At 31.0% G+C, this 14,353-nt stretch overlaps 1 protein-coding gene across 12 annotated transcripts in view; it reads left to right on the top strand.

Moving 5' to 3' along the window:
* The window catches only part of LOC124356897 (protein turtle-like), a 503,250-nt gene that overhangs the window by 450,678 nt on the left and 38,219 nt on the right, over positions 1-14,353 (top strand). For all 12 annotated transcript variants that reach the window (XM_046808179.1, XM_046808181.1, XM_046808180.1 and 9 more), the window contains 2 exons: positions 10,889-11,120; positions 12,571-12,846. In XM_046808179.1, coding sequence (XP_046664135.1) covers positions 10,889-11,120; positions 12,571-12,846 — 508 coding nt within the window. The remainder of the gene's footprint in view (positions 1-10,888; positions 11,121-12,570; positions 12,847-14,353) is intronic.

Here is a 14,353-nt window from a genome sequence, read left to right as displayed (position 1 = left end):
AAATAATTGTTTAGAATATTTTCATTAATATTATTTTATTTTATTACTGTAATTTGTTCATTAAGTACAATGTCCCACCATTGCACACCAAACCTTATGACGCATAATAGACTTCGCTGAAGTTTCGTGCAAAATTTCAAGTCTATAGCTCAATTTATTTTCAAGATATCCTGTGTACAGACAGACAAACGAGAAATTTTGCTATCCTCTTGAGTGATGGGCATCGTTAATGCTTAGCCAGTAATAATTTTAAGGTACCACGACTCAGCTGGAAATCCCATGGGAGGAGAAGATACACACACCATCATCAAATTCGATATTGTATATAGAAATGAAGTTTCATACAAAGTTTCAATTCTATAGTTTAATTGTTCTTGAGTACCATTTAATTGAATGTTTTAAGAAAAAAATGTAAATATTTGTGAGGTGTTTTAAAACATAGTCATAGAAAGTATCTACTTTTATCATACCTCTGAAATGTTGCAAATCCCTTTGATTGCTATCCCAACAAACTGACAGGTCTAATTATACTTACCAAAGGGCAACAAAATGCCTAAAACTGTCAACAAATTGCCAGCGGCACTGTGTAGGGAATATGGTGGTCATCACGAGACAACCAAATCAAGCAATGTTAAGTGTGGCTGCTGATTGGATGGGTAACTGGTGAGTGATCCTGTCCTTGCAATTAGTCCTCCTAAGTGGCCATTTGTGGTGGTTCGGAAGTTACCTTTAAGCCGTTTGTCCCCAGGTTGTGTTAGAGAGGGCTCCGTAGGCCTATCTTCACCTGGTAAAATAAGACATTCTTTACTTTACTTTTAAAACTAACTACACCTGTATAAAATTTGAACAGATCAAAAACTAAGGGTACTAAACTTAATGTACTTTCCCGCCATTTGGTTTTGGAAGTTACCGGACAACAGTGTTCAGGACAAATTTGGAATAAAATCTTCCAATAGTTAAGGTTGGTTTACTTTAAATGTTCGAATTCAGATATTGTCAGCAGATAATTCTCGCTGCCTTCCACCAAACACTGTACATGAATTACACCACCAGCTACAAAATACCGTGGATAGCAATATACTGAAGATTTTATGTCTAGTTTCAAGGAAAGACATGTAGTTACAGTTTTATACCCAGAGGTAATCAATCACTTTTTGCTATGCTCAACTGCTTCACTGCAACTCTTCATAACCAATTGCAATAACTTGTAGTAAACCATGATATCAGTCACGTAAACTCAACACTCTTTGTAAATATTGGATACGGAGGCTTGAAATATTGAAAATCTAAAATGTTTGTTTACAGTGATCCTTAATAACATCCATATTTGAACCCCCATGATCACACGACTAGTGCAGGGATGAGCTATGGTGCAAAAACAGTTAATTATCACATATGTTGTTTGGTATAAGACACCACCATAGTAAAGGATTGGCAGGAACGGTGGGGATTTTAACGGACCTCTAGTGTATTATAAGCGATGTTTGGCAATAGGTCACCACCATAGTAAAGGATTGGCAGGAACGGTGGGGATTTTAACGGACCTCTAGTGTATTATAAGCGATGTTTGGCAATAGGTCACCACCATAGTAAAGGATTGGCAGGAACGGTGGGGATTTTAACGGACCTCTAGTATACTATAACTGTGCAAAATCATTGTTATTTTTATTTTCATTTATTGTTTGATGTACTTCTGAACCACACTGTATAATATTTAGTTACAGGTCATAACTTTACATAAATATTCATAAATTTGTGTTTACACATACTTTTAATGAATAATACTGCAAGTTTAAGTTTACATTGTATCTAGTTATATGCTTAACATTTTTTTATTTGATAGTTAATGTTCTATTTATTTATTGGTTGAGCATTATTGAAGCTTATTACTCAAGGGGCTGGAAAAATATAAGTTTTTTCTGTCTGTCTATGTGTCAGTCTAACAAACTAACTTATAGACTTGAAATTTTGCACAAAGCTTCATTTCTATATAAGCAACATTGAGTTTGATGATTGTGTACTTCACTCCACGAGGTTTGGCTGACCATTAGCGAATATTTATACATTGGTCTTAACGGTAACCAAGATGGCAACAAGAAAATTTCAGAATAAATAAATTTTTAAACAGTTATAGGACATTTTAATGTTTTAACATAATAACACATGTAGCTACAGACTTGGAATTTGTATGCAACCTCAGCAAAGCCTTTATGAGACACATGTTGTGGATAATCCTACATAGCATTTATTGTTAACATTATTTTAACAAGAATTCATTTGCCTGTTAACTGTTAAATTAATTCAATACATATATGTTTAGAGGCAAAGAACTTGTCATTAATACATTAAAGTCTAACTAATTTTGTAACGTTTATGAGTAATTGGTGTCTTGCCCAATTTGCATATTGAAGAAGTGTATACCAAAAAGAGATATTTTCATCTCCCAGGAGTGTAGTTTTCACACAATTAATTTGTTAATGTATGGTAGGAGTTGAAAAGCATGTTACGCCTGGACTCACTAATTGTTCTCACTGGCTCTACATGCTTTCCTACTCACAGTCTGAACACTGACAATACTGTATGCTAAATATTACTAGACTAATATATATAATATATATATGAAGTATCCAGTCAAATAGCTACTGATTGATCTGTCGGTTAATGCTTTGTGTTGATAAATACTTTTCCTTGTTATTATACCTTTAAGTAGGGTTGAAAAATGTAGATTATTTAGTCTAAAATTACATTGGATGATAAATACAGTAAATTATATTAAATGTTAAATTTATATTAATCTTAAAAATCGGAATAAAGACCTATGATTTGAACATATTTAGTTAGTCTTGTACAGAGAAGGCTATATTAGAGAATCATTCCTGTGTAATGTTATAAATCATTATGAGTATCAATAAATCATTTTATTATTATTAATAATAAAACTGTTAAATTTTGTGTTGTAAAATAAAAGCAAATGTGACCAGTACCCTTTACAGTTGGAGAATTCATGTTTTTAAAGGAACACAATGTCGGAAATACATTGAATTAGGTGTTGAAAGTGAATGATCATTTGAACAAGCTTATAAGTTATAGGAGAAAACAAATAGTACAGAATGGACAAGTTGAGGAGGATTAGAGAACAAAGCATTCAATTCTGCAAGCTGTTCTGTGTTTGCCAAACTTGTGAAACCCAGTGAGGTGATTAAACATTCGTCATCAAACTTTTGCTCATCACGTGAGTGTTCCTTCTGTGTTCTGGTACTTTTACTGAAACTCTACATTCAACACACACTTTCAATTATTTCTTTGTGTTATGATTAAGCTTTACGCACAATATATCATCAATTTGTATCAAATGTGTGTCGAATTTTATATTCAATCTAAGTAGCAAATTGATCAATGTTAACCATTGAATTTCACTCCCCAAAGTTGGTAATCATCCCACTAATATTATAAATGCGGAAGTTAGAATGTTTGGATATTTGGATGTTTGTATGTTGAGATGTTTAGATGTTTGGAGGTTTGTCCTCGAATCACGCTGAAACAGCTATACAGATTGTGCTGAAATTTGGAACAGGTATAGCTTTTGGCCTGAATTAACATTTAGAGTGCTTTTTACCACCCATAACATATTCATTTCACCAAATAAAGTCGAATTCAAATTGAAAAATTAGTTTGTTTACATACGAATGTTATGATAAGAACAAAACGTAATAACATTTCATAATTCAAATTAAACTGGCACTAAACAGCTGTTGACAGCTATAATTCGACAAACTTTCTGAAACATCTGTTTACATTTAAATTTTATCAATAATAAGTAAACAGTGCTTGATCGGTAGTGAAATGCAGATAGTAAATAAAACATTAATATATAAATTTTACTCCAGATTGCGCCAATGACGAATTAAAATCATCTAATGCATTAGATACTGTTATAAAACTAACCTTAATGAACAAAGTTATGAATGTTTTCACATAAGTTACTTTAAACTGGTGGGCTTCCTTGACATTATGATATTACATTTTAACAATGGCTCACGGAAAAACAGAGAAATGAATACTAACATACCTTAACGATTCATTCTTTCCCTGGCTACAGTCCAAAAATCAAGTGTAACGCAAAACTTTAATAACGATTATTTTGGAATGTTGCATAACCTTAATAAGGATTTCCCCCTTATACGGGAAGTACATAAGAAGTAGGTAGGACTTCCCCCTAGGTCGTAATAGGCTTTTCAGTCCTAGCAAACTCAACACGATTTTGACCAAAATAGATTTCCGAGAACTATATAATCGAACGTATATAGTATTTTAATCAAGGCAATATGGCAAGCTAAACTGTGACATAGTAGGTAAGTGAATTTAAACGGTCTTAAGTAGGCACTTTTTAACCTAAGTAGGCATCTCGGTCCTATGTAAGTATATATATTTTTTTCTTAGTCAGAACAACAAGGCCAAACTCTACTGTGGTACTGGAAATATCTTAGACCTGAAATATATGACAAGGACTGGAAATATACGCTTTTTGACCAAAGTAAGTTTCCGAGACCTGTGTGATCCGAGATTTGTGTTTTCTTGATCGGGATTACAAAGCAGATTCAGCTGTGACGTTATGTATATAATTAATTAGAACCAGAAATGCTCCTACACGTGCCAAACATGATATAATAATTAAGTTAAACACTGATACTATTTACCATGAACTTAATAATATCTACCTGATGTATGTGCCTACTTATGTTTTAAAATGTTTGTAGGACTCCCATCATATTACATCATAATTGCTTTTTATAAGGACTTTGGTTCTAAAAATTGCGTGCGAAGCCGTGGGTAACAGCTAGTGAGTAAATATATATTAAAAGTAAATAAAGTACTAATAGTGATGTTATTAAGTTGTAGTAACCAATACATTAATTTATTGTTTTTATCTTTCCTTTATATTGAGAATTGTTAATATAATGTTTAAGAAAATATATTAAGTGGCTGCATGTGTTTATGTGGTTAACGTGTATAACTGATTATTAACATAGTTTTGAATATGTGATTTCAATATTATATTATCATGTTTATTCACTAATGTAGTTGTAATTTTCTTGTGATTGTATTAACAAATCTGTTGTAACCAATAGCATCTATCGAAACGGATTCATAGATTCTACTGGTTGTGTCAAAAGTGATATGTCGATGGTAAGTGAAGTGAGGAATATTCTCGTAACACTTGAGTACTAACAAATAGCCCAACATGAGAGAGACTATCCACTACATACACAACACCTTGACTAGAGTCCCACCTCAGCTGCTGACCAGATCAGCTGACAATCAGCTGTTTAACCAGCTGACTGAGTATCAGCTGGAAGCTCTGTAGCATGCTTTTATATTCGTTATTTGTGTCTTGTACTACTGTTGTGTTTCTACTTTTGAAACTGCACATTTTCGTTTTGGTTTAATATTCTGATAATATTTATACATCATTCTTTATATTCTTCATAATTTAAAAAACTGTGTGTAAACACACAAAATAGAAGAAATATATACCTTCTATTGAATTGAATTTCAATTAGAATAATTTATAAATTTAATATTGTTAGCAACAAATTTTTCATGCTCATATTTCTCATTTTCCTGTGTGAACTTTGCATTACTAAACAGAAGAAATACCTGAAAATGTGCTGCTTCAACTGCTTGTGATAGAATAGGATGTATCTTTTGAAAGAATTTAGTGTTGAAGTTATGGGGATCAAATCATTGTGGAATAGACAGCATGAATTTAAAAAAGTTATAAAAATGTCATAATATGATTACTTAAAAAGTACTGTCCAGTGAATTTATGAAACAAATTGGGAAACAATTATGAAAGTACCGTACTAAAAACATACAATAATCTTAATAATGGCATTGAAATTTAAATACAAGAACATAACAACTAAATTAAATTTATTTTGTTTTGTTTATGGCCTGTTTATTTTATATTATAAACTATGATTATTTTTAAATGTTTTTGAAGCTAACTTTGTTACAATTTATAAATAAAACCAAAGGTTAATTAAATGTGAAAAACGTTTAATATAGCCATTTAAAAAATTGACAGGAAACATATTTGAACGTAACACTTTTTTATCTTTTCACTGCTTCTCTAGTTAATTTTTAAGTAATACATTAAGCAATTGTTGTCTTTATATAGGTTTTCAAATATATGTTAGTAATTAATAACTGTATTAAAATTTGCAGTAAAAAAGTCATTATTGGCATATTAAAAAAAATATATTTTAATATGTAAAATATAATTTATACATGTAATGTATTTTAATTTCATAACTTTTCAAGTGAGAATTAATTAATTATAATAAATTAATATTCATCTACAGCTTTAAAATACATTAAAACATTTTAAATAGTTTATTAGTTAAAAAGTAAATAAAATAGAGATTTTGTGCAAATTGCAAAACCGACCCTTGAGTTTTTAGAAAATATAAATATACTGGTAACGTGGTATATTTATATTGAATAGTATATTTTAGTAGTAGAACTAATGAAGTAGTTAACAGACTCAGAGTAGACAGTAGAAAGCCTGCTTAGCTTTTCTAGCCTGAAGCTGTACTTTCTCATTTATGTATTACAACAAATATTTAAATTTTCTAATTTTATTCCAAATACTGGAGTATTGAGTGTAAAGAACAAAATCATTTTTGCCTGAATTACCAAGAATTTTTTTATTGTTTATAATGTAATAGATCAAATTGTTAAATTTAAAACTTTAGATGTTAATCTTCTAACATTTTAATATAAAACTGTTTAATTTAATTTTAAACTACCAATAATAAAGCTTTATCCGAGGGATTTTTGGCATCACTTGTTTCAAGTGTACAGTAAAGCTAGTAAGTAAAATAATTTGAAAAAATATAATTTCATTAAGACATTTATTTTATGTAGTTGATTAGTTTTCATAAATAATACTGTTTAATTTTAACTAATTATACTTATTAAATATAAATGAGAAAGTACACACAATACTCAGTAGCATTTTTTTCTTTTAGCTGTGTGTTAAATAAAAATCAAACTGCGCTATAAAAAACGCATTACACAACACAACACAAAACTGAACATTCTAATGTGAAAATATTGGTTTCTTAACATAACCTCAGTCTTTGTGGTACATTTTATGTAAAACATTCATAATTAAAAACACACTTTATAGTTAACTGTTTATCTATCAACTGTCCCATTTCCTAACATTGAAGGTCCTTTCTAATTTCACTTTTAGTGTATTACCATTTTCCTTCAAACTAAAAATCAGTCTGATCAGATAATGTAAAAAATTATACGCAGTAGTCTTTTGCTACTTTTACTAAGTTATACCTATATTTATAAAATTATTTAATGGTAATTCAATATAAATATTTAAATTAATCCATAATTTTCTGGTATTCTCTTTAGCATTAATGCTTTAATACATACAAAGACTAAATTAACACCTTTAAACAGCTGGTAAGGACCAACACGGTCAGAGATGATGGATGCAAATGAAGGGGTTCTTTGTGAGCTGTAAGCCATGTTGCACTGGCAGAGCACAATGTGTCAGTGCTGTACTGTCGGTCGTTTGATCTTCCCCTTCTCTCTATGTGTGTGTTTGCCGTGCAATTGTTTCTACCTACAATGCGTGAATCTTGTTTGTCTTCTTGTGAAATCTAATGTTTCCTCCATCGAACTAAAAGAGTGCAGCCGCGCACCGCTGTTCTATTGGGAATTCACGGATGGCAATTCCAATTGTTTCTCTTTACATGATTCCGTTGGGAAATAAGAAGGAAACAAGGACTTATTCAGAGACTGTAATGGTTTTCAATTGTGTATGAAACTCGGAATTAAAATTACCAACTGAAGAATTGAACTGTAATCCTCTAAATGGATTTTAATTGATAGAGGGGACCTAAATGGAATCATACCACTTAGTCAATATATCATATTTGTTTTATACTTTATCGTAGCTGAGAATCCTTAAATAAGAGGAACCCCATATAAATGACTCTGTCTGGAATAAGACTAATCAATTTACCAATCATTTATATCAATCGGCTTAAGCCATTTGTCTCATTCAAGGAATGATAATCAAATAACAGTTCAACAACTATTCAATTTGTTCATTAACTGAACATGTAAAATGTAACAACAAACAAGTATTTCATATTAATTCTTCTGTCCTGAAAAATCTTAAGAAACATTCATATATCAATACCATATTTTTTAATATTAGGTGAAATATGTCAGTTAAAATAGTACTGAAATTTTAAAAATACTCCTATGTTTTGGCAGCTAGGTTATTGCTTCTTAATAAATTCAAATGAGGATAGTTTATTGTATAGTATTTAAGCAGTACTTTCTTAAATCATTTATAGTTCATTTTATAAATTCAAAGTGCATTTTACTAAGCTTGATATATTTTTGAAATTATAATATTTTATTGGCTCCTGTTAGGTCTCAGCTAACTTTACCTTTACCAAAACCTTAATATTACTGCTCTTTATTCTTGGCTCAAGCAAAGTTATTCTTCTAGATTAACAAGGTATAATATTATTGCTTGGTTTCCTATTTCAATTATCTTGTTTTTCTTACATTTTCTTGTTTATTTCAAACAACTAATAAATCAATGAAGTTTGAAAAGCAATAACTTTGGTCCCATTAAAAACTGTAGTATATCAGGAAAACTCATATGAATGAAGTGTACCATGTTTATAATCTTTCTGGTATTGTCAGACTACATTTCAACTTTTCAATAAAATCACAACTTATTTTGTCAAGGGTTTTTGCAACACTCTGTTTTAAAGATACATTTAAACATCTATTAGATCCATGTGCTTTTTTAAAATATGCAATTCAAAGTGGGTTGAAATTTTCTAGTTTTGAGTAAACTTTGCCCTCTTCCCCTTATGTCTGTTCAAAAGAAATTGTGATTCGGTTGGTACACTAATTTTAGTAAATTATTGAATTTAGCCATATCCATATGGTGTGTTCAGACTCTGACACAATATTCTTTACTTTCTTTGAAATATACAATTATTAATAGAAAATTTATATAATTTAAAATTTGTCCTTTCTGTGGTAAGAACTAATATGTCTACTCCCCCACCAAAGAAATCTTCAACTAAGACATCATAGACTTGGTTACAATACAGAAACTGAATTGAGTATTAATCAGTTTTACAGCTTATATCATTAATTGTATTAATAAATACAGTATATTTTAATATAACAGACTATATAAATGCATGAATAAACATTTTATTCTGAATTGTCTTTAATCATTTTCCCCTCATAAAAATTTGTCTGACAAAAAATTGTTTTGTTTGTATTATAATTTCATGCAAATAAAACTGCATCACACAATTTAAAATTATGTTATAAAATGAAATTTTGTCTACTTTAAAACTTATTTTATTTTACTTAATTTGTTTTTCACACTATTTCTAATGGACATAACTATCTGCGTTTGATATGTACTTATCTACCTACTGTATTCTAGTTTTCAACCACTAAGCTATTAAATCTTGTTATGCCTTGTTACACTTTGATCTGAGAAATCGCTTCACTGAGGCAAACAATATTGTATCAATATTTAAAAGCCATTAAAGCCTTCAAATTAGTGAAAATTCATAATCCATAGTAATTTTATATTTTCATTCACATACATTTGAATACTATTTATTATTTGGCCAAATTTCAAATTTATCAAATTTTTCCATTCACACACAGAATAATTCTTGATTATATACTGTTGAACATCTTGTGAAATTTTGTTTTGTGAAATCAGAATTTCCTCTTCCTCGCCTTCCAAAATTCATTGTACATAACATTTCATAAAAAGTTACATTTAAAAAATTTTTCATAAACGACAATGTTGTACTCAGTTTTCTGAAATGTTATTAAGTTACTAACTAATTCACACAACACTACAAATAGAGTCTTGTGTCTTTGTATATACTTTGCTCCAACTATTAAACCCCAACTTTTATTCTAACCGCACCTGTAAATACCTCTCAGTGTTGTCTATTATCCCCCCCCCCCCACCTTCTTCGTCTCAAGACAGATGACAAGGCACTGTTCACGAGCACAGTCAGTCAGACACCCCAACGCATGTGCACTCTCGTACGCTTACATCAACACACGTACGCAGTTACGCAGCAGCTTTGCCTTCCCGCCTACATCAACACAACAGTAACCACTCGAGTAAAATCTGGTTAACAGTAAAAAATAAACAATTAAAGTAGAATAGTACTTAAAGTATCATATTGGGTAGTGTTGTTATTGGAATATAATAGGCTTGTATTGTTGTTTATAAGGTTGGTTTTTAGAATGTGAAGCTGTTTTCTATTTATATTATATAAACACATTTTTTGGGATTGATTTTTTCCACAAATTTCAATGGGATTAAATTAGTTTCATGATATACACAAAGTATGTCTTAAAACTTACATTTTGAATCATTTGATACTTTAGAATGGAGAATTGAATTTTAATTACTTCAATATGTTTTTACACAAGAAACCCATACAAAATTGTTTTTAATTTTTAGAAAACATTGCTTCACTATATGTGTGCGCATGTGTTTGTTGAATGTATTTGATGGTAAAATTGTGGGTGGGTGGAAAATTAATACTCAGTCATTTAAAAAAATTAAATTTCAACCCAAGAATTATAATTTTTAAATAAGGTTAAATCCATTTTTTATTATTATTTATTTTATTACTATGATTTAAATGAGTTTATTTTTATTAATTCAATAACATACAATCCTTTTCTTAAAATTAATAAAGTCCTAAGACTGAGTGGGAATGGGAGCATGTAGAACGTGAGGCTGCGGTTGTAACCTTGTTGATGGTGTTTGACTGCCGAGAAGGGCCTGGAGATTCCCATCTACATCTGGTACGACAGCTACCCAACACACTCGGGCGAGGGCTACGAGGGGAGGGTGTCCAGGGTCTCCCCTGACTCACCGTACGGGCTGGCTAGTCTCAACCTGACCAACATCCGAGAGAGTGACCAGGGCTGGTACGAGTGTAAGGTGGTCTTCCTCAACCGTTCGCCTAACTCGCACAAGAATGGCACCTGGTTCCACCTCGACGTCCACGGTAAGTCTTGTCTCAGCGTAAACATCCAAACTGAAATTTCTTTTATGTAACAGAATATTTGTAAAATTATATGTAAATCCAAATGTACATTGCCTTACCCAAGAATTTATAACCTTAAATTTTAATTTCTAGGACCTCAAAAAGGTTTTTGGTACAGGAACAAAATATTTTTCCTGTATACTTCTCTTTATATAAAGTAGTTTTTTCTGTTCATATCAAGTAAAACAAAGCTTAATAAAATTGGAATGAGGATTCACTTTATATTGCATGTGAGACAACTTATTTATAAACAGGATAAACTACATTGATGTTAGTGTGAGCTCTGAATCTATAACTATCATAGTGTTATTTTACAATGTTGCATATAACTCAGAATTTCCTTAAAACGTTTAAGTGCAGTTGCGTGATTATTAAAATGTTTTGTAAGGGAAAAAGTTTGTGTGGGTGTGTCACCAGGGATGTAAGTTCATGTTAGTTCTTCAGAGAATTCTCACTCTTGTGTACATGTCATGTGTCAGCCTAATCTCTCAAGGCAATAACATGAAACTCCCCTCTCAAATAACAAATGTTTTGTTCTTATCCAACAAAAATCTATTAGTTATATTTTAATGGTAAGGTTCACAAGACAGTTAAGCTTTCTAACACTCCATTGGGTGGCATGCTGTCTGTAATTGAGCGTTCTCCTTTGCACAGGATATTTGTATGAAGAATATGAAATTTAGCTTAGAAATAGTTATTAAAACAGTTACTCACTTAAACATCTGTGTGTATCTACATTTAAACTGCAATATGTGTGCAGAAACAAGGCTTTACTGTCAGTATGCTCTATGATTACTCGTTTGGTTGGTGAAGCTTGTAATCAAACATTGATGAGAAATGGACTCGGTGATTACCCTTGCATTTGTATGCAGTATGATAATATGGTAACACATGATGGTCTGCCTTAGCTAGGTATTCCATGTAGAGCTAACAGTATTTGTGTTCAAAGAGGCATTATTTTCAGTGTGAGCTACGTTTACTTGTTTGTTTGGTGAAGCTTATAATTAAAGTATTATAATATGGTAATGTCTGATAGACTGTCTTGGCTAAGTATTCCATTTACATCTGACAGTTTCTATGCTGATAAAACAAGGTACTATTGTCCCCTAATAGTTCTGATTTTTTATTTTCATATCTGTTGATTTGTTGATAAATTACTATTTTATATTATTTTCTAGATAGGCAATGATTTATGATGATTATTATGTATGATTTATAAATATTCAAAATAAAGTAAATTGCTATGTCATGTTCAGAGATGTGTGTATATATATATATAAACAAATACCCCTAAACCTCAATAAAACGGTATCTTTAATTATTAACAGAATTAGTGGAGGTAGGTAGAAAAGTTGTCCACATTTTGACTTAAAGTCAAACAATCAATTAATTTTTGACGCGTTTTACTCAGCACCACCCCGATTCAGCGTCACACCAGAAGACATAATCTACGTGAACCTGGGGGATGCTATCATCCTTAACTGTCAGGCGGAGGGCACCCCTACTCCTGAGATTCTGTGGTATAAGGATGCCAATCCGGTAGAGCCCTCTGCAACTATTGGTATCTTCAACGATGGCACAGAGCTCAGGATCGCCAATATCCGCCATGAAGACATTGGAGATTACACTTGTATTGCACGCAATGGTGAAGGCCAGATCAGCCACACTGCACGAGTCATCATCGCAGGTAACCTTGTCATAGTAGCTTAACTATTAGTGATTGAATACTATAAGGAATATATTTTTGCAGTATTTGGATACCAAGGATTAATATATTGCCTTGCTTGTCAGATCTGCCTTTGACAAGACAATAAAAATAATACTATTCAATTCAGTTCAAAAACTCTTTATTCATTATTATACAGGTACACATTGAATTGTGTCAGTGACAACTAATCCTAAATAGGTAAAACTAAAGCTAAAGTATTTACAGAGTCATACAGTGATGTTGCTAATATTTTGTGTAAGTAATTCATTAATTCCATATATTGTCAGGTTAATTAAAAAATCTTTAGATAATTGTGAAGATTTATGCTGAGATGCACAATTTTTAACGTAATTGGGAATACATTTCAAAAATTTTAGACCATTATAAACATTTTTCTTAAAGAATTCTAGTATGTGTTGAAAACAATATTTTTTATCTCCCCCTAGTGTTATAATTATGTGATAAACATGTGCAGTTCATATCAGCCAGTGAATTATTTTTAACAAGTAAAATGGCATCATAGATATATTGCCCGTAGACTGTCAAAATTCTTAATTCTTTAAAATAATTTATAGCAGAATCATCTTGCTCCAGATTAAAAATACACCTAATTGCTTTTTTCTGAGCTTTTAAAATCTGATTCAAGATTTCTTTTTTAGTTGCTCCATAAACTGATATACCATATGTAATATTGGAGTGTGTTTATATGAGCAAACTAGATTTGTTTTAACACAGGAATACTAAAGAGTTTTGACTTTTTATTTAGAACATATATTATATCCTAGAGCTTCTACAACACATATGTAGAAGAAACTCAAAATACAGTCACATGGAATAGTACTACAAATAAATTAGGAATGTAAGTTGTGGAGACGGCACGCACACATGCACACAAGCTCACACTGTGCATGCATGCACGCCGTGCGCCAACACACACACACACACACACACACACACATATATATATATGTGTCATAGCTAAGTAAAAAATGTTGCTATGACTATGCCACAGTAATACTCAACCATGCACTGATAAATAAATTGGCATTGGACTAAATATCAGTGATGTTTATAATAATTACTAGAAATCATATTTAATCACATTGGAGTAAAATTCTTAACAACCCTATCCAATATGTCATGGTGCGAAATGTAATGTTAGTGAGAGAGAGAAAAAATCACTGTACAATGGAATAATTAAAACTATAAAGGTATAGACAATGTTGTCATAATCACATCAAAATTAAATTATTAATTTATTTTATTTTAATAAAACTGAGCACCTCACTGAAACAATAGACAGGATAGTTCCAGATATCCTATAGTCCACTTCAAATTTGGCACACTGGTCTACCTTCATATGCATGTACAATTAAAAACATCTGAGATTCTCAAATTTTCTATTAAAAATAATGTATGGTGAAATTTTTAAAGTGCTGTAAACATCTATACACTTACATTCAAATAGTAGCAAATTAAATATGCA

This window comes from Homalodisca vitripennis, chromosome 3, assembly GCF_021130785.1.
Source record: "Homalodisca vitripennis isolate AUS2020 chromosome 3, UT_GWSS_2.1, whole genome shotgun sequence".
Classification (NCBI taxonomy): Eukaryota; Metazoa; Arthropoda; class Insecta; order Hemiptera; family Cicadellidae; genus Homalodisca; species Homalodisca vitripennis.
Note: the sequence above shows the minus strand (reverse complement) of the source record. Positions and strands in the feature narration are given on the sequence as shown.